Source organism: Balaenoptera acutorostrata, chromosome 9 (assembly GCF_949987535.1).
Source record: "Balaenoptera acutorostrata chromosome 9, mBalAcu1.1, whole genome shotgun sequence".
NCBI lineage: Eukaryota > Metazoa > Chordata > Mammalia > Artiodactyla > Balaenopteridae > Balaenoptera > Balaenoptera acutorostrata.
Window position 1 is genome coordinate 17295311 of NC_080072.1, and position 25720 is coordinate 17321030.

General features: G+C 38.9%; 1 protein-coding gene across 1 annotated transcript in view; it reads right to left on the reverse strand.

The window, feature by feature from the left end:
- Positions 1–25720, reverse strand: part of HSD17B12 (hydroxysteroid 17-beta dehydrogenase 12) — a 168627-nt gene that overhangs the window by 31192 nt on the left and 111715 nt on the right. The window contains exons 5-6 of the mRNA XM_057552141.1: positions 9905–9969; positions 9014–9058 (exon numbers count right to left, since the gene is read on the reverse strand). Coding sequence (XP_057408124.1) covers positions 9014–9058; positions 9905–9969 — 110 coding nt within the window. The remainder of the gene's footprint in view (positions 1–9013; positions 9059–9904; positions 9970–25720) is intronic.

Here is a 25720-nt window from a genome sequence, read left to right on the forward strand (position 1 = left end):
ACATTTTTTTTCTTTTTTTATATCATGTAACCTCTGGCGTTTGGTCATTTTTTGGAGAGAACAGTATAGAGAAAACACTGTTGTATAGTGCTCAAAAAGATAACTAAAAACCCAAGTGAAACGATTAAAATTCAAGATACTTTAGTAAAATAAGAAAACAAATACTGACACCTGTATCACCATTATATATAAACAGGAAGTGTAACAACTTGCTCTAGAATCTGGGCAAAGCCCCAGGAATCCAAGCTATTAGTACAAATAATTAGGACACCACAAATAGCCACTTTGTCCACTTCTGCCCTGCCCTCTACCCCAGAGAAACCTACTTGGAGTAAACAGGATCTGAATTCAAGCAACTGAAAAATGAACCCACACAAATTAGAAGGAAACAGATGCAAATGCCTTAAGCAAATTTTCAACTGGAATCATTAGCAGTAATTTTTAAAATCACAGTATAATAGCGAAAAGAATTACGTAAAGTAACAACGATGTTACACAATGCCTGTTTTGGAGAAATGAGGTGGTAACTCCACTGAAGTCACACTAGAATGACACAGCACACATTTCCTTTGACAAATGGTATAATTTGAGCTCTGTGGTACCAAAAATACAACTTAATTAGAAATTCTTAGAATCTCACCTGTATGGCTAACAGAATACTTACTGCGCAGGGGGTGAAAAGCTTAATGAGATAAAGTTTTTAGAGCGCTTTGAGATCTCTGAGCATTGTTTGGTTTTCTTCTCTATTAATGTTTAGGTCTTTGTGGAAGTTATGAGCCCTCCTTGCCACTTCCCCTCACCCCATATTACTTAACCTGAAATTCAGCCCCACGCCATAAAAAACTTTTCCTTTTATAATAAATTCTGGTTTGATTTTGTTAAAATAATTACCAAAAGAAAAAGAAAAGAACTTTCCAGAACAGAGAACTGAATGCCAATTAATTATAATGAAACTAAAGCCATAATTTATAAACTCTAAACAAAAAGAAAAAGAACACACATACCATCACATACTGTTTTTCTAAGTTTAGCATTTTATAAAATGCTAAGAGTTTCTATTACTTACGTTTTCCCCAAATAAGCTCACTTCTCCAAAAGTGAGAGATTTAGGTAGGAGAAAATAATTCCTAAAGTTCTCAAAGAGATTTTTACATTTTCACCCATTTATAAGGCATTTCTCCTATAAACTAGCTTTACTTGGAGCTGGAAAGAACCTTAGACCCAATCTCCAACTACTCCCTCAGTTTTTAAGATGAAAACTATGGAAAGAGTGGTTGTCATGTAGTTTGACAAACCCATCATTTTGTGGTTGTGCCTGAAGCAGCCCATTCCTATGAGACTCTAAGGGCTAAATGTGCCCCCAAATTTGGGAATTTTTAAGAGCTTAATGATAGCTGCTTTCAAGTGGATTAAAAGACTCTAGATATTAACTTGGAATGTCTTCATTCTGAAAAGCCCTGGGTGGGGGCAGTGGTGAGGGTCATACTCTCCTTCCTACAGTTTATACATTTCCTACTGTTGTTAACTTGAATTCTTGGGGCAGAGTCGGGGGGATAAATTCTCAGCATAATCCCTAAATTAAATACAACTAGACTGCTGAACAGAGATTCTTCTGATGGATTTCCAAATTAATACAGGGCTCCCCCTACTGGTACTAGGTCACATGCCAGAGGCAAATCCATGTAAGAAAAAGTAAACAAGCGCTTTTCCTGTGCTTTTTCATCCATCTGTCCATCCATCCAAACATTTATTATTATTGTCTATCCCATGGGCAGGGCATAGCATTATGGCTAAGTGACGTACAATGAATACATAGTGGTATTATGAGAAAAAAACCCTGACTTTTCAAAAGCATGCAAAGGGCCTCATGCTCCAAGTGATTTGATTTCAGATAATCATAGGGATGGAAGAGATTGATTTAGTCAAAGCCATTCAAATTCTTCAACTCAACCAAGCAAGCAATGATTCAGTTTGACTAGATTGAATACTTGGAGTTACTAAACAGGGGAACAGGAACTCAAATGTCTAAAAGGTCCAGGTGGGTAACATAAATGAGTGCAGTAAGTCAGACTAGTGGGGACTGTGGTAATCTGGAGAGTGCAGGCCTAATTACTCAGCATGCTCAGCTGGTACTCAGCTCTAATCACTTGTTGCCGTGCAGCAGTTCAGGTCTATGTTACCCTAGTCTTAGATTTTTCCCAAGAGAAGCTAGAAATTTGGGTGTGAAATGTCCCAATTTGAAAACACAGCTGGAGCCAACTAAAATATGCTGGTAGGCACATCCAGCCCACAGACAATTGATTTGCAACCTCTGGCCTAGAATCAGAAGGGAACTCACCTTTTATCACTGGGGATGAAAAGTGAGTTGATCTGCAAAATACTTAGGAGGTTGAACTAACTGGCCTTGATTAGATGTGTGTGTGCGCGCATGTGCCTGTGTGTGATGTCACGCGTCCCTTCTCCATGCTAAACATCTCTAGTTCTTTCAACCACTCCTAATAAGACATGGTTTCAAGTTTCCACTTTGGCTGATTATCTGACGAAGGAAGAACTAAATTCTGATCCCCTGCTTAATACTCCTCCTCCCCATTCCCAATTAAAACAAACAAAACTCAGTGGTACTTCACTGTAAGTGGAAATTGTTAATAAATTTTTCCTTGGGTCACACCTCCACCCACCTCCTTCTCTGCTCTAAGAAAGGTAATAAAGAAGGTTGGGACATCCCCTCTATTTGTCAGAATGATAGTCTGGAAATCTCCTAAGGGATCCAGGTGTAGGCAGGGCCACTCCCTATCGTCCACTGTATTCACCAAGCCCAGTTGCAGCTTCAGGGCCCAGTACCTTCAGAAGGCTTAGGTAAACTGTGGGAAGTGCAGGTAATATGGTTTGGGCCATGTTCATTTGAAAAGGAGTGAAGAGTCTATGGTGTCTTGAGGTCCTGAAACTGTCATTAAAGGAATCAAAGAAAGTCAGGCCTAGAGAAGGAAGGCAACACCGAATGTGGCAGATGTTAAAACAAGTGATCTCAAAACAGTAACAAACAATGCAAAGAAGATCTGCTTCAGAACTTGTCTTTGGATTGGTGCTCAGTGTGCTACCTGTTTCAAAGTGGACTTGTATATACCTGTCTCTGGAGTTGTGGCACGTTCCCCATTTTCCATGATTTCTCTAATAATAACCCATAGCAATACAACAATTGCATTTGCAAACTCTCCGTATTCTGAGATGGAAACCCCTTCCAGGCATAAAACTGGAACTATTGTAGAAGGGTGTAGTTCAATAACTGGAGGTTTAATTATCTCTAAACTCCATCATTTCTGGTCTGAAGGTCATTGTTCCTGAGGAGAAATAAGCCTTACCTTAGATTTTAGTCACAGAACATCTGAAATCACAAGGAAAAAAGCCCTGGCTAGGAGGACCTTTCTTCCAGTTGAAGGCTGATCTACCTGCCGTATCAGTCACCTATGTACAATTTCCACACCACTGCTCTCCTCACCTTGGCACGTTCCTGCTCTGCAGGGAATAAGAACAAGACTAAATTTAACCCTTAAGGTATTAAGAGCAAAACTGTAAAGCAAGCAACAAGGCTTCTAAATACCCCTTGGGTTACCTCAACTAACCTGGTAAAGGGAAAGCCCAGTTAAGCAAGTCACTGAGAGAGAAGAAAAGAATAATCCTAAATTATTGGATAAGATGAAAAGTGAAATAATCAGATGGAATTGGTGAGATAAAGGCCTAGGAGAGCTAATCTGGACTCTTTAATTGAACATCAGGGGTCTACAGTCACAACTATTCTTGTTAATATTTCTTCCTCAATATTCTGGGGACCACTCATCGCCACTTCATCTGCTGATGACCTGTAATTCCCTCGGTCAGGATATTTCACTTCTATTATTCCTCTGTTGGAATGGGGGACTGATACGATTTTTATCACCTGACCTATTGATAGAGGATGGGAACACATGGACCAAGCACTAATCCTGGACCTGAAGGAAGGTCAAGCCAGGTCATTCAATACTCATGAGGCAGCACAGACTTCCAACTAGATGCTGGGCCCTACCCAGGAAATATCTCCAAATTAGGGGCACAAACCCAAGGTCACAAGGGCAAGCTGACTTTTCCAATCTTTCCTGGCACACTTCTCAGATGGTCAGCCCCTATCATGTGGTTTGGTGAGGAGATAAAACTTGGACCAATATTGATGGTGAGAAGAGGTTGTTCTCTTTCTCATATAAGCCTTTTTCGATACATTTATTAAGGCATTAGGCTGCAGACATCCATGCCCTGGTTCCCCACATATCCAGCCACCAGAAAACCTTGTAAGATTCTAGAGCCAGACTAATTTTCATCTTCTTTTAAGTTACCCCAGGGCTCCAAACAGCCACTGATACTGAAAATGTAGCCCTGACCCTGCAACATAACACAGTCAACTAAAGGACAATAGGCACAATTCATCAAAATATACTATAGGGCATATCACAGCAGCACGAAAGAACACTAAACCTGGGAGCGACAGACATAGAACTCCATCAAGGTGAATGTCCCTTCTCAGTACAAGATCAACGCACGTACCATAAAATACACATTGCCGGGCCACTCTGCCACTAGAACTGTCTTTCTAAAATGTACACCAGATCACACCTTGTTTCTACTTTAAGGCTCCCTGCCCTCTTGAGCACAGCACTCAAGGACCTGCACAATCATGTCCTAATTTACTTTTCTGGCCACTGCACACCACTCACCTCCTGCTGTTTGATCAAACCATATCCACACCTGAACGGTCACTAGTCCACTGTGTGACAGAGATGATAATGACCCGGATCCTGCCTATAGTACAGTGAAGACTAACTGGCTGTCCTTCAGATGTTACTAATTCCATGATGAATAAATCAAGAATTTTGAATTGTTTTTCCACTAAAAGTACCTATCACAAAGGGACAGGAAAATGCATATTTACATGAAAGATAAATTAAAGGATGATTGTTTGGCTTAACGAAAAAGTGTTTTAAATAGCTAACTCCCTTAGTGTTTTGTAAATGGGATGTGACTTGCAAAAAGAGGTTCACATGTAAAAATTTTAAGCGTATATCCAGCTCTTCTGCTGGTGATACTTCCCATCAGTATGGCTCACAATATGATAGGGCATGATATTTAATAAGTTGGCATTTGCCTCTAACTCATTTCGTGGGAAAAAGTATCCATGCCCATGGGAAAAAAGAAAGTGGAAGAGGAAGAATAAAGAGGTGGGAGAAGCATTTTATAATTTGTCAAGATACTAGGACTGGTGCCTCATTATTATTTCATCATTATTTTAAAGAAAACGGAAAGATCCTCTCCAGTGCTGTGGGACTGGTGGTGCTTCATCCACATGTCCCGCCACTGTACTACTCATCGTTAAGCAGGGCCATGAGGTGACCACCACCAGCACACGCTGATCTGTGCTCAGATGCTGCTTGAAGGATGCGGTGTGTGACTGCAGAGCACAGCAAGCTGACTGGTTCTCACAGATCAAGGTCAGGACCTTGGCCTTTTATCACTAGTATTCTGTAGACTGCCAGCCCAAAATGCATGTTTTGGGAGACAGAGGAAGCCAGGGTTTTAGAGTGTAAGGGTATACAAACACAGAAGTACTGACAAGCAGGAGATCTCAGGTGAAGATACTAACGTATCTAGAGTAAAAACGCTGCACAGTTTATCTGATAGGGGAATTAAAATTATCAGGAGACTAATTTGGAGCTAGCATTAACAATGCTATAGGATGGACCTAGAATCTGTCATACAGAGTGAAGTAAGTTCAGAAAGAGAAAAACAAATACCGGATGCTAATGCACATATATGGAATCTAAAAAAACGGTACTTATGAACCTAGTGGCAGGGCAGGAATAAAGACACAGATGTAGAGAACAGACTTGTGGACACAGCAGGGGAAGGGAAAGCTGGCACAAAGTGAGAGTAGCACTGACATATATACACAACCAAATGTAAAATGGATGGCTCGTGGGAAGCTGCTGCAGAGCACAGGGAGATCAGCTTGGTGCTTTGTGACGACCTAGAGGGGTGGGATAGGGAGGGTGGGAGGGAGGCTCAAGAGGGAGGGGATATGGGGATATATGTATACATATAGCTGATTCACTTTGTTGTACAGCAGAAATTAACACAACATTGTAAAGCAATTATACTCCAATAAAGATATTTTTTAAAACCCCACAATTCTATAAAATACAATTTAAACACTAGAAAATATTTTTCATGATTAACTCATTACAATATATTATGAAACACATGTACATAATAAAACGCTCATTATTTTTTAACTCATTATTTTTAAGCATTTGGACAAACGTATTAGAAAAGATTATCAAAACAATAGTACAAATCAGTCATTTCAAAATGCAAAACCATAAAACAAACTATAGACTAGAAGTGATATTAATTTTGATCAAAAAATTTGCTTGCTATGGGACTTCCCTGGTGGTCCAGTGGTAAAGAATCTGCCTTCCAATGCAGCGGATGCAGGTTCCATCTCTGGTCTGGGAACTAAGATCCCACGTGCCGCGGGACAACTCAGCCCGCGTGCCAACTCAGCCCGCGTGCCACAACGAGAGAGCTGGCAGGCTGCAGACTACAGAACCCACACGTTCTGGAACCTGTGAGCCACAGCTAGAGAGAAGCCTGTGCACTGCAACAGAGCCCACGTGCCGCTACAAAAAGATCCCACATGCCAAAACGAAGATCCGATGCAGCCAAAAATAATAATAATAATAATTTGCTTGCTAAAAAAGTAACAGTTGCACATGTTTACTAAAAATCTTTATCACCTCTGAGTTTAACGAAGTAATAGAAACATTTTTTAGAGGCTTTAGTATGATCTGGGCACTTTTCTAAAGAGGTTTACACATATTACCTTCTTTAATTCCCAAAACAACTCTGTGAGGTAAAGAGAATTATCATCCTCAATTTATAGATGAAAAACTGAAGCACAGAGGGTAAGTAATTCACTCAAGGCCACATAACTAGTAAATGATAGAGTTATTTAATTAACTTGAAACCTCATACAGATTATTGAAGAATGATTACATAGTATGCCAAGGGAAATACCTTTAAAACTATACGGATACATGCACATTAACCACGTTTTTTGTTTGTTTGTTTTTAAAATTTCTTTATTTTTTGGCTGCATTGGGTTTTTGTTGCTGGACACAGGCTTTCTCTAGTTGCGGCGAGCGGGGGCTACTCTTCGTTGTGGTGTGCAGGCTTCTCGTTGCAGTGGCTTCTCTTGTTGCAGGGCATGGGTTCTAGGAGCGCGGGCTTCAGTAGTTGTGGCACGCAGGCTCAGTAGTTGTGGCTCGCGGGCTCTAGAGCGCAGGCTCAGTAGTTGTGGCACACGGGCTTAGTTGCTCCGCGGCATGTGGGATCTTCCCGGACCAGGGCTCGAACTGTGTCCCCTGCATTGGCAGGCAGATTCTTAACCACTGCACCACCAGGGAAATCCCCTTAACCACATTTTTAAAAGCATTAATTTTCTGCATGTGGGTCTTGATCCAAAGCTACTCACAGATGCACTTGTTTGTATTGATAGTTTGCCTCACACTGAATCTTACTTGAGAAAAAATCTTGGTTAATCACAACAACGAAAGAGATACAGCGATTATTTGTTTTATAAAATTATTTGTCATATTACAATATGATTCATTAGAGGTGCCTTTAGGTAGCAAGCTACCAAATGTTACACAGTGTGCATGCATCAACAATGTAGCTTTCTTTTCAGTAGAGCTGGTTTACCTGAATCAACCATATTGCTAAAGGCTGAAATTATAAAGACTGAATTAACTACATACTTTAAAAGCAACATATATGTTACACAGGGAGAAGCACAGCCATATAGGAAAAGCTGATCAAGGCATAAGATTTTAGGGTCCTTGAACTTGAAATCAACCATGTAAGGGTTATGATTTCTCAGGAAATGAAGACCCAAGGAGAACTTTTCTTTTAAATATCACAATAGAAAAAAGGATCAAGACTATGCCATAAAGTAAAAATTAATAATTACGTTCTTATTTATATTTATCTGGTCACTTCAAATAGTTTTGAGCTAAATGTTTTTTTGGTTTTCTTAAATTAGTATATAAGAGTTAATGAAAATAATTAGGCTTTTCCATCAGTATGTTCAAATTTAAACTACCCCACATTACGTATGGAAATTCTGCCTCAGACAATATTTTCTTCTGGTCTGGTATGTATAATCAAGGTATGATATCTCACTGTAGTTACTGTTAAAATAGAAGGGGAAATGGGAATTCCCTGGCAGTCCAGTGGTTAGGACGCCGTACTTCCACTGCAGGGGTTTGATCCCTGGTCAGGGAACTAAGATCCTGCATGTCGCACAGTGTGGCCTAAAAAAAAAAAAAAAAAAAAAAAAAGAAGGGGAAATGGTGTTCAGATGCTCATACTTCCTAGCTATTCGTCCTTTTATCATATATTAGCTGTGGTGTCTTTTCTTGGCATATACGAGTGACATGGCTATAATGAACACCTAGCAACTAGAAATGAGAGTAGTTTTCATGTGTGGCTAATAAAAATCACTCTCATTACTCTATGGTCCCACACTGCCCATACAATGCTTTCCCACAACATTTAGCTCATCACCTTACGTAGACCACAGGGGATATGGAATGGAAACAATTTATCAGTGATGAATTATATACAGATGAAAACTTTGTAAAAAAAATCAATCTTCAGCCTAAGTTAGTTTGTATAGTCCCAGGGCCTACTACAGTGCTTGCATATAGGAGGCATTTAATAAATGTTCAGTTGTTAAAAAGTAAAACTATACAGACACCTGTTCGGTATTTAGTTCTATTTCCTGAAGACAGGAGGAAATAGATTGCTTTCATCTGGAATATGTACTTACATCAAAACAAGAGCTGACTGAAGTGAACAAACTGATTCAGTGTTTTTAAATAGAAAAAAAAAAAACAAAAGAAGATGGCATATTTATAAAGAAGCTGCTTACCTTGCAAACAGAAAGAACATTAACATTTATCAGTTTCTTGATGGTCTGCAAAAGAAATATTGATAATTTTATATAGATTTGATCATGGAAGTAACCATATTAGATACATATGCAAGTGATCCAGAGGTGCATTGAAAGTTTCCCCAGATACAGTAAAGAACTTGGAAAATGAGAGGAGTTGGGGCAAAGGGGCAGATTTTATTTTACTCTGTGTTACAGTACTTTTCTACCAAATGCAGCAATTCATACTAATATACAAAATTCAAGGTATATGTACAGTGAAATGTGCAAGCAAAAAGACATACTAAACCTAAAATAAATACGCAGTTTCCTCTCTGCTAACATGGAAAGGAGAAATTATTGAATCTAAGGTTTTCAACAATTTTTTTAAATTTACATATTCCTTCAATGATATGCTTTTCTAGTTTTTATTAAAGAATTATACATGCATCAAGGATATACCTTTCATTTTGGTAAAGCTAGTTTATCTGAATCAACCATATTGCTTTATATTGATATTAACACATTTATGGTTTTAAAATTGATGTTTAGAATCCTGATACTTAAACAGAGCTGTTTTGATATAATAAAAATGATAATAAAAAACTGGAGCTATTATTGAACCTGGTTCTGTACAAATGAGGTGACAAATATTTTCTCATTCAATCCTTCTAACATCTCTGTAAAGCTGCCTATTTTACAGACAGGAGAACGGAGACTAAGTATGGTTGGGTCATTCCCCGGGGAACTCAGGTAGAGTAGAAGGACCAGGGTGTGAACCTCGGTCGTTAGTTGGACTCTAGTGCTCAGAGCCTGAACGTTATACCATATTGTCTTACACATACCTACGTGCATTCTTTTTGTGACCATAATCGATAAAGAACGACTTACACTGTCCAAGTTAGGAACATCCAAAAAGTATTCCGGATACTCATATGACATTCCCACATTGTTCACTGAAATAAGACAAGATCATCAGCTGGCTAACATATACATTTTAGAGATTTATTGAAAAAAAAGAGATTAAAGATATCAACTAAGATGATACATACAATTACATAAAATGCTGTTTATGTCTAGAGTGAGCTGTCTCTCCAAAATCTACCTGTAGGGACAGTTCAAATGTTTCCTCCTTCATTAAGCCTTTCTATACCCAACTCCTGGCAAAAGGACTTTTTATTTGCCTCTCAATTTCCCTAGCCCCTTGAAGTATGTGTGTATTCTGCCTCTGTAATACAATTATTTGTAGATATTGCTTAACCCCTCTCTAGATCTTCAACTTCCATAGTGTAGTAGAAAGAGCAGAAAGTACTATTATGTAGGAGACCGGAAACTTGAGTTCTACTTATAACTGTTTCAGAAAATGTGTGAATTGGGGTAAGTCACGCATGATACACATCTCAGTTTCTTCACCTCTTAAATGAGAGCTCATTTAATCATTCAACAAAATTTACCATTCATCTATGTGCAAGACGTGTCAGGAACTAGAAAAACCATAAAGAAAAAGGCAGTTTCTGGCATCATGGAGCAAACTATCCACTAGGAAGAGAGAGGCACTAAACAAAAAGGAATAAAACAATTATTTCATTGCAAAGTACAGAGTGCTATGGGAGCCTGTCCCAGACCTCATCTGGGATATGCGGGAAGGCTTGAAGTTCACAGCAGTTAAATAACTTGCGCAAGGTCATAGAGCAAAGTAAGGCTAGGATTCAAACTCAGGAAATTTGACTTCAGAGGCTAGGCTCTTAACCACTACTTTAAAGCCATCCTATGCCTTCATTCAGTATTTAGTTCAGGAAAAACTGTGAGTAATAATTGGATAATAAACAGAAATCTGATAGCAATGTTTAATAAAACAGTAGCGTATTAGAAAAGAAAGCTTTCAGTAGCAAAAAGATAATGAAATTCTGATAGTTCTGCTCAAGCTTATAAGGAATTGTGCCTGATAAACCTGATAGTAGTAATAGTAACTTTTTCAATAGACTAACAAAATTAGCAGTTCAAAGGAACTCAATAAGGGTTCTATATTTAGCAGTAAGCCAGTCACTTCAGGCTGTGAGTCTCAAGATTTTACTGGTACAATTTGGTCAGGATGGCTCGAACAAGATCACTGAAACCTGTCTGAAAAGTCTGTAGGCAAAGGACAGTAGCAAAGCAAACTGTATTTAACTCAGATTCTTGCCCATCTGAATAGGGATGGTATCTAAACAAAAATATAATAGCAGGTTCAAATCCATTTTTATTTTTATTTTATTCAAAAGGTTCTCCACCCACCAGAGGTCTAGGAATCAATTCTATAAAAGATCTGTTAACAATTAAGCCAAAACTAGTTGAAGGTGAGGGTTTATGTTCTTTCAACTTTGTCTGAACCATCTACAGAGTTATAAAGGATGAATGTCTTATTATAATGTTACTAAGAGAAACAGCAACAACCAAAATATCTGTTAAAACACTATGCATAAACAAAATGTTCTTTACAAAGTCAGTTTAAGATTACAGAATCCTCAAGGAAAGGTTTTTGCCAAATTGTAACATTCTTCACAATTTCAAGAAAATGCTGTTGGGGACTTCTCTGGTGGTCCAGTGGTTAAGACTCTGCACTCCCAATGCAGGGGGCCCGGGTTTGATCCCTGGTCAGGGAACTAGATCCCACATGCCACAACCAAAAGATCCCGCGTGCCACGACTAAGACTCAGCGCAGCCAAATAAACAAATAAATATTTTTTTAAAAATAAAATAAAGAAAATGCTGTCACATACAGCAAACTCCATCTCTTTTCACTCTCCTGTATCTAGAAAACTTTCTATCTTCAGATCTCTTTCTAGCCCATGGAAATACTAATGCTCTATTTCAAAATTCTAAAGAAAATTGAATAGTGTAATTATAAATATTTAAAGTCCAGACATGGATTAAAGAAAAAAATCCAGGAACTTTGTAAGCAGCACAGTTAACTTTGCAATCTTTGCAACTTCTGTTACAAGGCCAAAGTCGAGCTAAGGAAGCCCACACATAACTAAGGAAGCAAGGAAGTGTTACTCTGGGTAAGGCTGTATTTACAACAGAAAATCTTCAGATCTGTCTCTGCTAATTGAGCAAAGGAAAGCCATCAAAGCTATCTACTCATACAGTGATCATCTATTTAACACAACTCTAAAAGAAAACACAGTCAACACTGAGAACGTTAACCCAAAGAAATAAACAGCATCACGTATAAAGGTTATACTTTTATAACCAAAAATACACACAGAAAAGAAAAAGGTGTTAAAGCTGGAACAGATCTTTCAGAGCACTGAGCCTGATTTTTTTAATTAATTAATTAATTAATTAATTTATTTATTTATTTATGGCTGTGTTGGGTCTTTGTTTCTGTGCGAGGGCTTTTCCCTAGTTGCGGCAAGCGGGGGCCACTCTTCATGGCAGTGCGCGGGCCTCTCACTATTGCGGCCTTCCTTGTTGTGGAGCACAGGCTCCAGACGTGCAGGCTCAGTAGTTGTGGCTCACGGGCCTAGCTGTACCGCGGCATGTGGGATCCTCCCAGACCAGGGCTCAAACCCGTGTCCCCCGCACCGGCAGGCAGACTCTCAACCACTGTGCCACCAGGGAAGCCCCACTGAGCCTGATTTTATGAAGGTAAGTACACGTCAAGGTCACACTGGCAAGTTGTCCTTTACTAGGGACTAGGACTCTTAAATCCTTTCCTGCTTCATTAGTTGCACATTTTGCTAGTGGAATATATGCTACCCAGATTGTCTTCACAGTAAGTAATCACTTCAGGGTGCTATTATTTAAGAGTTAAAGAAAAACAACTGTTGCTCTCAAACAGTTATTTCCATAAATTGCACAATAGTGTGAATCTTATGGAAAAGGCCAACTCATTGCAATTTTATTTTGAGACATTAGGTGGCAGCAAGAGCCAAACAGCAGGCGGAAAGCTTTCAGAGACTTGGAAAAGGAAGAAAACAGGCTTTGGGTAGGAGGGAAGGATGGAAATATTTCCATTATAATTTAATCTCACTTAGAATGGGTGCATGCAATGCCATCTTCTTATATTACAGGATTCATTATAGGATTCACCAAACCAAACAATGCCACAAGTTGTTCCAACATTTTTCAGATAGTTGAAAATCCCTCTTAAATGGTAGCATTTTAAATTGGCATTAAATATCTGTTCATTAGTGAGTTTTCTTGAATTCTTCAAGGAGGCACCAGAGACAGATTGAACATTTTTTGTTCAATGACCTGAAAAAGCTTTTTAACTCGTGTAACACACCATGTCTTTCAGAAAACGAGGTATGTCCACATAATCTCAGAATTCCAACCACCACCCCAAGGGCCATGAACATATAAACTATTTCCCATCAGTTTCTCAGTGGAGTTCCAAGATTGGGAAGAGCTCAACAGAAGAGATGAGGCAGATGGAGAACAGAGGTGAAGACAGACCAAGAACAACGACAGGTAAGTGGGAAGAAGGAGGTGGCGAGATCCTCGCAGGGAGGAACTGTCAGTGCGCCGTGTTCAGCAGTGCTCTCCACGTTCGCCATCCAGAACTTTCTAAAACACCAATACTGATACATATAGTACTTTAGACTCAGAAAATACAGAGTATTTCTGAATGTTATATAAATATTCTAAATTACATCATACTACTGTTTAAAAATCACTTCCACATCTCACACGTTTTAAAAATGACAAGAACATACACAAGGTTTGTTTCTTCTAAATTCATTTGCTGCTGCTTCTGACCTCACTGGACTTAGAATCCTTTATCAAAACCAGCTGCTATAGAGATAATGATGTCATTAGGAAATTAGATTTTTGATATCTGGGTTGGGCATGCAGGAGGAGCAAATGACAACAAATTACTAGAGAATAAAAGTCCATCTGAACAAACACAATAATAACAGATATGGGTAACCACACAGAGACCACCTTCAACCTGCTACCTTTTCCAGATTAATCAGACATAAGAAATCAAGGTGGTTGAGAAATACACTGCCTACAAACACATGAAAGGATGCTCAACATCACTAATCATTAGACAAAGGCAAATCAAAAATGCAACAAGGTATCACCTCACATCAGTCAGAATGGCCATCATCAAAAAATCTACAAACAATAAATGCTGGAGAGGGTGTGGAGAAAAGGGAACCCTCTTGCACTGTTGGTGGGAATGTAAATTGATACAGCCACTATGGAGAAGAGTATGGAGGTTCCTTAAAAAACTAGAAATAGAACTACCATACGACCCAGCAATCCCACTACTGGGCATATACCCTGAGAAAACCGTAATTCAAAAAGAGTCATGTACCACAATGTTCACTGCAGCTCTGTTTACAATAGCCAGGACATGGAACCAACCTAAGTGTCCATCGACTGATGAATGGATAAAGAAGATGTCGCACATGTATACAATGGAATATTACTCAGCCATAAAAAGAAACAAAATTGAGTTATTTGTAGTGACGTGGATGGACCTAGAAACTATCATACAGAGTGAAGTAAGGCAGAAAGAGAAAAACAAATACTGTATGCTAACACATATATATGGAATCTAAAAAAAGAAAAGGGTTCTGAAGAACCTAGGGGCAGGACAGGTATAAAGACGCAGACATAGAGAATGGACTTGAGGACACGGGGAGGGGGAATGGTAAGCTGGGGCGAAGTGAGAGAGTGGCATGGATGTATATACTCTACCAAATGTAAAATAGATAGCTAGTGGGAAGCAGCCACATAACACAGGGAGAACAGCTCAGTGGTTTGTGACCACCTAGAGGGCTGGGATAGGGAGGATGGGAGGGAGACGCAAGAGGGAAGAGATATGGGGATATATGTATAGCTGATTCACTTTGTTATAAAGCAGAAACTAACACACCATTGTAAAGCAATTATACTCCAATAAAGATGTAAAAAAAAAATACACTGCCTAATGGTTGGGCTTCCTAATATATATGAAATAATGCAAAGTCTTCTGTATCTCCTTCTCATAATATCAAAGTAGAAAATATTAAAATAAGTTTACATTTTGGTCACATTTGTAGTTGGATACACTAATGCAGTTCAAGCACCCATATAAAGACTAGAGAAATGGAAAACCTATTAGAATTCATTAATAAAAATGAATTTTGGGCTTCCCTGGTGGCGCAGTGGTTAAGAATCTGCCTGCCAATGCAGGGGACACGGGTTCGAGCCCTGGTCTGGGAAGATCCCACATGCCGCGGAGCAACTAGGCCCGCGAGCCACAACTACTGAGCCTGCGCGTCTGGAGCCTGTGCTCCCAACAAGAGAGGCCGCGATAGTGAGAGAGGCCCGCGCACCGCGATGAAGAGTGGCCCATGAAGAGTGGCCCCCGCTTGCCGCAACTAGAGAAAGCCCTCGCACAGAAACGAAGACCCAACACAGCCAAAATAAATAAATAAATAAATTAAAAAAAAAAAAATAAATAAATAAAAATGAATTTTTAAAAATGCTGCTACCTCACTATATTTGAAAATATACTGAATTTTTAAAATGTAGGGGCTTCCCTGGTGGCGCAGTGGTTAAGAATCTGCCTGCCAATGCAGGGGACACGGGTTTGAGCCCTGGTCGGGGAAGATCCCACATGCCGTGGAGCAACTAAGCCTGTGCACCACAACTACTGAGCCTGCACTCTAGAGCTCACAAGCCACAACTACTGAGTCCACACGGCACAACTACTGTAGCCCGCGCGCCTAGAGCCCATGCTCCACAGCAAGAGAAGCCACCGCAATGAGAAGCACGCACAACGCGACGAAGAGTAGCCCCCGCTCATCACAACTAGAGAAAGCCCGCGTGCAGCAACGAAGACCCAATGCAGCCAAAAAAATAAAATAAATTCTAAAAAATAAAAAAATAAAAATGTAGACCCAAGTAACAGCACAAGTAGGGAGAAACACCTCCTGTCTTAAGCTTTTGAACTAGGAGGGGATGGATCTTGGAGTCCAATAGACCCAGGTTTCAGTCCTGGCTCTACTACTACCAGATCTTAACAAGATGCAGGTGATTTCACCCCAACAAGCCTCAGTTTCCACATCACCTTTATATATAAAATAGGGATAAGAATTAAATGAGATAATATGCATAAAATCTTTAACCCAATGCCTGGAACATACTAGTATGTTAATAAATGGAGGAGAAAGAGTTGTTCTTGTTGTGTGGTCATTTATTCAACAAGTATTCACTGAACTCCTATTTTGCACCCAACACTACCATAGGGGCTGCAGCAAGACAACCAAGTTCTCTCTGTTTTTACTGTTCGTGACCAGCACTGAAGTGGAGAGATCCTTCTAAAAGAGAGCTCTAGGCAACAGTTAACCAGAATAACTTTATACTGATTGAATTTATCCTAATTGCTTCTTTACCCTCTTTACTTCATTCAAGAAGATCTAATCTTACAGTCTGCAGAGTTTGGAAAGTGATGCAAAGAAAATTTCTTCTTTGCCTTATTTAACATATCGCTGTAGCTAGCACATGTTCATACTCTGACAGATGATATTTGGAACACCAAGTAAAACATTTTGCAAACTTTACAGTTTTCCTACACTTGCGAGTAGCAATTTCTAAATAAAAGAGAGTTTACAAGGCTTTAAATCTGCAGCACTTTTACTCAGAAATTGAAAAATTAAGATCGAGTCAGAAGCAAAACAACAGAACATTTCACCTCAGCTGTTTAATTATAAACTGCTACGTGACGTTCATTACAAAACCACATAAGATTTGGGGCAAGAATTGACCCATACACATACATAAAGTTGGAAGAGAGGATGAAGAAAGAAGGATGGCAGAAGGTTGGTAGTTAAATCTCAGCGAACGGGAGGAATACGTATCAATTTCATGAATTACGGTTCTACTTACATTTCTGAAATCATAACTAATTACCCAGTTTTAAGTTAAAGGTTTTGCTTTAATTAATACCATTAGTGGTTTTTGAATAAAAGGAAATAATATGAATTCAAAGTCTTATTCTCACTTTGGAAATCCAATCTCATTCAATACATCTAATGGAACTATAAGGCACTATACTTAGTCTAATAATGTTCCTGATGAATCCCCTAAAAATTCCATGTACCTATTCTGCTTGCCATGATTGGCTACATCAGGCTTCTGCTTCATTCAACACAAAGGAGGGCATTTATACCAGATGCCACTGTCTACTTGAAACTCCACTTGGCTTTCTCACAGCTCTCTCAAATTTAACATAACCCAAAACGAAATCATCATTCTTCTCTACAGAATTGTCCTGGCTCACGGTCTCCTGTGTTAGAGAAACAGCAGCCAGTTGCTCAAGTTGACCTGGAGGTTGCTAATTAGCAATTGTATAACCCTGGACAATGCATTTAATCACTGTAAGCCTGTTTTCTGTCTGTAAAATGGGTATAGAAATATTAGTATCTACCTTATAGGATTGCTGGGGATTAAATGAGATTCATTAGCATGATGCATGGCATATAAAAAATACTTAATGAATCTTGGCAATAATAATTAAAAACAACAAACTACCATTATTCTTCACTCCTTCTGTCAGACAAGACTTCTGATGAGGACCTCATCAGAAATTAGTCCTATTTCTATTTCCTAAACATATCTCTAGTCAATTCACTTCTATCCATTCCCATTGCCATCATCCTAATATAAGCCATCCTCAACTTATATTTCATTACTGAAATAACCTTATTGTTCTCCTTGTGTCAATTCTTGCCCCTTCCACTTGGGAGTCAGAATGAACTCTCTAAAATTCTAGGATGATATCAATTTACTGCTTAAAACTCTACAATGTCTACACTGTCCTTCCAATAAAGTCCAAACATATCAACCTGGTTTTCTAAAGCCTTCTGGGATCTGGCACTGCTTAATCTCCAGACTCTAGCACTATCCCCTTTGCATTCATGCTCTAGATTTACATATCTTCTGTCAGTTTCTCCAACTTGCCAAGCACATTCACCTCAGAGTACATACTGTTTTGTACATACTGCTTCTTCTACCAGGAAACATCTCTTCTCCCAGGGTTAACCAGCATTCAGGTCTCAACGTAAATATTACTTTCTCAGAGAGATCATCTCCAATACTCTTAGCTTCCTGCATAACGTACCCTGTCATTAAAGGCAACACATTCCCAATTACTTGTTTACTGGCTGTCTTCTATGAAAGCAAAAACAATATCAGTTTTGTTTACTGCTATATCTCTGGAATTCTACTTCTTGAATGAGTGAGTGTATGACTGACTGATGAATCAATCAACAAATAGGAAAGAAGGAGGACCTTCAAGATGGCAGAGGAGTAAGACATGGAGATCACCTTCCTCCCCACAAATACAACAAAAATATATCAAAATGTGGAACAACTCCTACAGAACACCTACTGAACGCTGGCAGAAGACCTCAGACTTCCCAAAAGGCAAGAAACTACCCACGTACCAGGCTGTGTGGCTGACAGGGTCTTGGTGCTCCGGCTGGGTGTCAGGCCTGAGCCTTGGAGGTGGGAGAGCCGAATTCAGGACACTGGACCACCAGAGACCTCCCAGCCCTATGTAATATCAATCGGCGAGAGCTCTCCCAGAGATCTCCATTTCTACGCTAAGACCTAGCTCCACTCAACAACCAGCAAGCTCCACTGCTGGACACCCCATGTCAAACAACTAGCAAGACAGGAACACAACCCCACCCATTAGCAGAAAGGCTGCCTAAAATCATAATAAGGTTACAGGCACTCCAAAACACACCACCGGACATGGTCCTGCCCACCAGAAAGACAAGATCCAGCCTCATCCACCAGAACACAGGCACCAGTCCCCTCCACCAGAAAGCCTACACAACCCACTGAACCAACCTTACCCACTGGGGGCAGACACCAAAAACAATGGGAACTACAAACCTGCAGCCTGAGAAAAGGAGACCCCAAACACAGTAAGTTAAGCAAAATGAGAAGACAGAGAAATACGCAGCAGATGAAGGAGCAAAGTAAAAACCCACCAGACCAAACAAATGAAGATGAAGTAGGCAGTCTACCTGAAAAACAATTCAGAGTAATGATAGTAAAAATGATCCAAAATATTGGAAATAGAATGGAGAAAATACAAGAAACGTTTAGCTAGGACCTAGAAGAACTAAAGAGCAAACAAACAATGATGAACACACAATAAATGAAATTAAAAATTCTCTAGAAGGAATCAATAGCAGAATAACTGAAGCAGAAGAACGGGTAAGTGAGCTGGAAGATAAAATAGTGGAAATAACTACCACAGACCAGAATAAAGAAAAAAGAATGAAAAGAATTGAGGACAGTCTCACAGACCTCTGGGACAACATTAAACGCACCAACATTCGAACTATAAGGGTCCCAGAAGAAGAAGAGAAAAAGAAAGGGACTGAAAAATATTTGAAGAGATTATAGTCGAAAACTTCCCTAATATGGGAAAGGAAACAGTCAATGAAGTCCAGGAAGCGCAGAGAGTCCCATACAGGATAAATCAAAGGAAAAACACACCAAGACACATATTAATCAAACTCTCAAAAATTTTAAATACAAAGAAAAAATATTAAAAGCAGCAAGGGAAAAGCAACAAAAAACATACAAGGGAATCCCCATAAGGTTAACAGCTGATCTTTCAGCAGAAACTCTGCAAGCCAGAAGGGAGTGGAAGGACATATTTAAAGTGATGAAAGGGAAAAACCTACAACCAAGATTACTCTACCCATCAAGGATCTCATTCAGATTTGATGGAGAAATTAAAACCTTTACAGAGAAGCAAAAGCTAAGAGAATTCAGCACCACCAAACCAGCTTTACAACAAATGCTAAAGGAACTTCTCTAGGCAGGAAACACAAGAGAAGGAAAATACCCACAAAAAAAAAACCCCAAAACAATTAAGAAAATGGTAATAGGAACATACATATCGATAATTACCATAAATGTAAATGGATTAAATGCTCCAACCAAAAGACACAGACTGGCTGAATGGATACAAAAACAAGACCCATATACATGCTGTCTACAAGAGACCCACTTCAGAAATAGGGACACGTACAGACTGAAAGTGAGGGGATGGAAAAAGATATTCCATGCAAATGGAAATCAAAAGAAAGCTGGAGTAGCAATTCTCATATCAGACAAAACAGACTTTAAAATAAAGTCTACTACAAGAGACAAAGAAGGACACTACATAATGATCAAGGGCTCAATCTGAGAAGAAGATATAAAAATTGTAAACATTTATGCACCCAACATAGGAGCACCTCAGTACGTAAGGCAAATGCTAACAGCCATAAAAGGGGAAATCGACAGTAACACAATCAGGAAATCGACAGTAACACAATCATAGTAGGGGACTTTAACACCCCACTTTCACCAATGGACAGATCATCCAAAATGAAAATAAATAAGGAAACACAAGCTTTAAATGATACAAACAAGATGGACTTAATCGATACTTATAGGACATTCCATCCACAAACAACAGAATACACTTTCTTCTCAAGTGCTCATGGAACAGTCTCCAGGATAGATCATATCTTCGGTCACAAATCAAGCCTTGGTAAATTTAAGAAAATTGAAATCGTATCAAGTATCTTTTCCGACCACAGCGCTATGAGACTAGATATCAATTACAGCAAAAAAACTGTAAAACATACAAACACATGGAGGTTAAACAATACGCTACTAAATAACCAAGAGATCACTGAAGAAATCAAAGAGGAAATCAAAAGATACCTAGAAAAAAATGAAAATGAAAACACGACAACCCAAAACCTATGGGATGCAGCAAAAGCAATTCTAAGTGGCAAGTTTATAGCAATACAATCCTACCACAAGAAACAAGAAAAATCTCAAATAAACAACCTAACCTTACACCTAAAGCAATTAGAGAAAGAAGGACAACAAAAACCCAAAGTTAGCAGAAGGAAAGAAATCATAAAGATCAGATCAGAAATAAATGAAAAAGAAATGAAGGAAACAATAGCAAAGATCAATAAAACTAAAAGCTGGTTCTTTGAGAAGATAAACAAAATTGATAAACCTTTAGCCAAACTCATCAAGAAAAAAAGGGAGAAGACTCAAATCAACAGAAATAGAAGTGAAAAAGGAGAAGTAACAACTGACACTGCACAAATACAAAGGCTCATGAGAGATTACTACAAGCAACTGCATGCCAATAAACTGGACAACCTGGAAGAAATGGACAAATTCTTAGAAAAGCACAACCTTCCGAGACTGAACCAGGAAGAAATAGAAAATATAAACAGACCAATCACAAGCACTGAAATTGAAACTGTGATTAAAAATCTTCCAACAAACTAAAGCCCAGGACCAGATGGCTTCACAGGCGAATTGTATCAAACATTTAGAGAAGAGCTAACGCCTATCCTTCTCAAACTCTTCAAAATATAGCAGAGGGAGGAACACTCCCAAACTCATTCTACGAGGCCACCATTACCCTGATACCAAAACCAGACAAAGATGTCACAAAAAAAGAAAACTACAGGCCAATGTCACTAATGAACACAGATGCAAAAATCCTCAACAAAATATTAGCAAACAGAATCTAACAACACATTAAAAGGATCATAAACCCCACCTGATCATGGTGTATCCCAGGAATGCAAGGATTCTTCAATATATGCAAATCAATCAATGTGATACACCATATTAACAAACTGAAGGATAAAAACCATATGATAATCTCAATAGATGCAGAAAAAGCTTTTGACAAAATTCAACAACCATTTATGATAAAAACCCTCCAGAAAGCAAGCATAGAGGGAACTTACCTCAACATAATAAAGGCCATATATGACAAATGCACAGCCAACATCATCCTCAGTGGTGAACAACTGAAACCATTTCCACTAAGATCAGGAACAAGACAAGGTTGCCCACTCTCACCACTATTATTCAACATAGTTTTGGAAGTTTTAGCCACAGTAATCAGAGAAGAAAAAGAAATAAAAGGAATACAAATCAGAAAAGAAGAAGTAAAACTGTCACTGTTTGCAGATGACATGATACTATACACAGAGAATCCTAAAGATGTTACCAGAAAACTACTAGAGCTAATTAATGAATTTGGTAAAGTAGCAGGATACAAAATTAATGCACAGAAATCTCTTGGATTCCTATACACTAATGATGAAAAATCTGAAAAAAAAATTAAGGAAACACTCCCATTTACCACTGCAACAAAAAGAATAAAATACCTAGGAAGAAACCTACCTAAGGAGAAAAAAGACCTGTATGCAGAAAACTATAAGACACTGATCAAAGGAATTAAAGATGATACAAACAGATGGAGAGATATACCATATTCTTGGATTGGAAGAATCAACATTGTGAAAATGACTATACCACCCAAAGCAATCTACAGATTCAACGCAATCCCTCTCAAACTACCAATGGCGTTTTTCACAGAACTAGAACAAAAAATTTCACAATTTGTATGGAAACACAAAAGATCCCGAATAGCCAAGGCAATCTTGAGGAAGAAAAATGGAGCTGGAGGAATCAGGCTCCTTGATTTCAGACTATACTACAAAGCTCCGGTAATCAAGACAGTATGGTACTGGCACATAAACAGAAATATAGATCAGTGGAACAGGATAGGAAGCCCAGAGATAAACCCACGCACATATGGTCACCTTTTCTTTGATAAAGGAAGCAAGAATACACAATGGAGAAAAGACAGCCTCTTCAATAAGTGGTGCTGGGAAAACTGGACAGCTACATGTAAAAGAATGAAATTAGGATACTCCCTAACACCATACACAAAAATAAACTCAAAATGGATTAAAGACCTAAATGTAAGACTGGACACTATAAAACTCTTAGAGGAAAACATAGGCAGAACACTCTGTGACATAAATCACAGCAAGATCCTTTCTGACCCACCTCCTAGAGAAATGGAAATAAAAACAAAAATAAACAAATGGGACCTAATGAAACTTAAAAGCTTTTTGCACAGCAAAGGAAACCAAAACAAGACGAAAAGATAACCTTCAGAATGGGAGGAGATACTTGCAAACAAAGCAACTGACAAAGGATTAATCTCTAAAATATACAAGCAGCTCATGTAGCTCAATATCAAAAAAACAAACAACCCAATCCAAAAATGGGCAGAAGACCTAAATAGACATTTCTCCAAAGAAGATATACAATTTGCCAACAAACACATGAAAGGATGCTCAACATCACTAATCATTAGAGAAACGCAAATCAAAACTACAATGAGGTATCACCTCACACCAATCAGAATGGCCATCATCAAAAAATCTACAAACAATAAATGCTGGAGAGGGTGTGGAGAAAAGGGAACCCTCTTGCACTGTTGGTGGGAATGTAAATTGATACAGCCACTATGGAGAACAGTATGGAAGTTCCTTAAAAAACTAAAAATAGAACTACCATACGACCCAGCAATCTCACTACTGGGTATATACCCTGAGAAAACTGTAATTCAAAAAGAGTCATGTACCACAATGTTCACTGCAGCTCTATTTACAATAGCCAGGACACGGAAGCAACCTAAGTGTCCATCAACAGATGAATGGATAAAGATGTGGCACATATATACAATGGAATATTACTCAGCCATAAAAAGAAACGAAATTGAGTTATTTGTAGTGAGGTGGATGGACCTAGAGTCTGTCATACAGAGTGAAGTAAGTCAGAAGGAGAAAAACAAATACTGTATGCTAATGCATATATATGGACTCTCAAAAAAAAAAAAAGGTTCTGAAGAACCTAGGGGCAGGACAGGAATAAAAACGCAGACGTAGGGGATGGACTTGAGGACACGGGGAGGGGGAAGGGTAAGCTGGGAGGAAGTGAGAGAGTGGCATGGACATATATACACTACCAAATGTAAAATAGATAGCTAGTGGGAAGCAGCTGCATAGCACAGGGAGATCAGCTTGGTGCTTTGTGACCACCTGGAGGGGTAGGATAGGGAGGATGGGAGGAAGATGCAAAAAGAAAAGAGATATGGGGATATATGTATATGTATAGCTGATTTACTTTGTTATACAGCAGAAACTAACACATTGTAAAGCAGTTATACTACAGTAAAGATGTTCAAAAAAAAAAATACCAAAGAGAAAAGTATCTTTAAAAAAAACACAAAAAACAAATAGGAAAGAAAAGATGCTGTATAGTAAAGAATTTGTCTGGTCTTTGCCCCAGATTCCTGGGTTGGAAATGTCTAAACCCTTGGAATGTCTTTGCTATTCAAGGTGGGGCCTTTGCGATCACACCTGAGTTTAAGCTAAGGAGACAAATCAGCACAGGCTTCCTAGCTGGTGAACACACAGATGTGTGGAAAGGGTGATGAGTCCTGACTCCATAAGGAGAGGGCTCAGAAGCTCTGTGTTTGGACGCCTCTCGGACTGTGCCTTATGTGTCTGTTCATTTGGCTGGTCTCGATTTGTATCCTTCACAATACAACTGTAAATTTTTTAAGGGTAGCAAATTGTCGAACCTGAAGGGGTAAGGGGAATTTGTAGCCAGTTGGTCAGAAGTGCAGGTGGCCTGCGCCCCCAAACTTGTAGCTGATGTCTGAAGTGAATGCAGTTTAATTGGAGACTGTGTCCTTGAACTTGTGGAGTCTACACTACCTCTGGGGTGGTTAGGGACAGAATTCAATTGTATTACAAAAGGGAAGTTTTGGGAAGTATCCTTAACCCCTAGAAGGCATGAAAATCATATCGTGGCATAATAGAGAAACTCCACCCTCTCTGCAAACTATCATCCTACCATGCTCCTGTAATCCTTTCCTACATACTTTAGAATAATAGCCTCTGTCCTTTCTTGAGCCTGAGTCATTTTATACCTGGGTTCCAGGGGAAAAAAAAAAGGAAGGAGGGTATTTCCAAACACTTATCATTGGTGCTCTCTCAACTAACTTTATTTTGCCCTACTATTTTTCGTCCCCTCTCAGCACCCCACCAATCGCCAATCTACCACTACAGTTTCCTCTTTAAGCCTCTCTTCTCCATTTTGAAATGATTTCTCCATGTCTTTCATTAACTAAGATAGTCATTTCCTCAGGGTGACTGATCCAGCAAGGAGACAGTAAACTGAATGTACTAATCCCAATAAGATGTAAATGAAGATGTCATTGCCCTTTCAGAGATATTTACATTTCAAAAGAAGGCAATTTAAAACTAATTTCTAATTAGTGAAGTTCCTGAAATTGGCAAGAAGATAATCTGAAGCATTATATATCTTTAAACCCTCTAAAGAAGCAAGACTCTTCTACTTGTAACTTCCTTCATCAGTTGGGACTGGAAAGCCACATAACTTCCCAGTACGCTCAAGATTTCTTCCTTCCCAGGGTTCCTAGAAAAGTTTTCCTCAACCCAGTTCCTGCAGGCTTGCGGCTCCCTCTCCTAGTCATCTACTTCCTCTTTCTTTGACACTGAACTATAAGGAAGCCATCTCTGGATCCCAACCAAATTAATTACCTGGGAGTTTGCCATTTTGAAGATCACTGGTCCTTTCCCCCAAGTAGCTAAAAATACTCTTGGGTCTTTTGTTAAAAAGCTTTGAAAATTAAGTATAAACTGTTATAGAGTTGACTGATCTTAACTATTAATCTCTGCTCAAACTATCTTATAAGATACTTATTCCCAACACTCAACTATTCTCCATCTCAGAACATTCAGGGAAATACTAGGTTGTAGGGGAGAAAAACAGAACACAAATGCT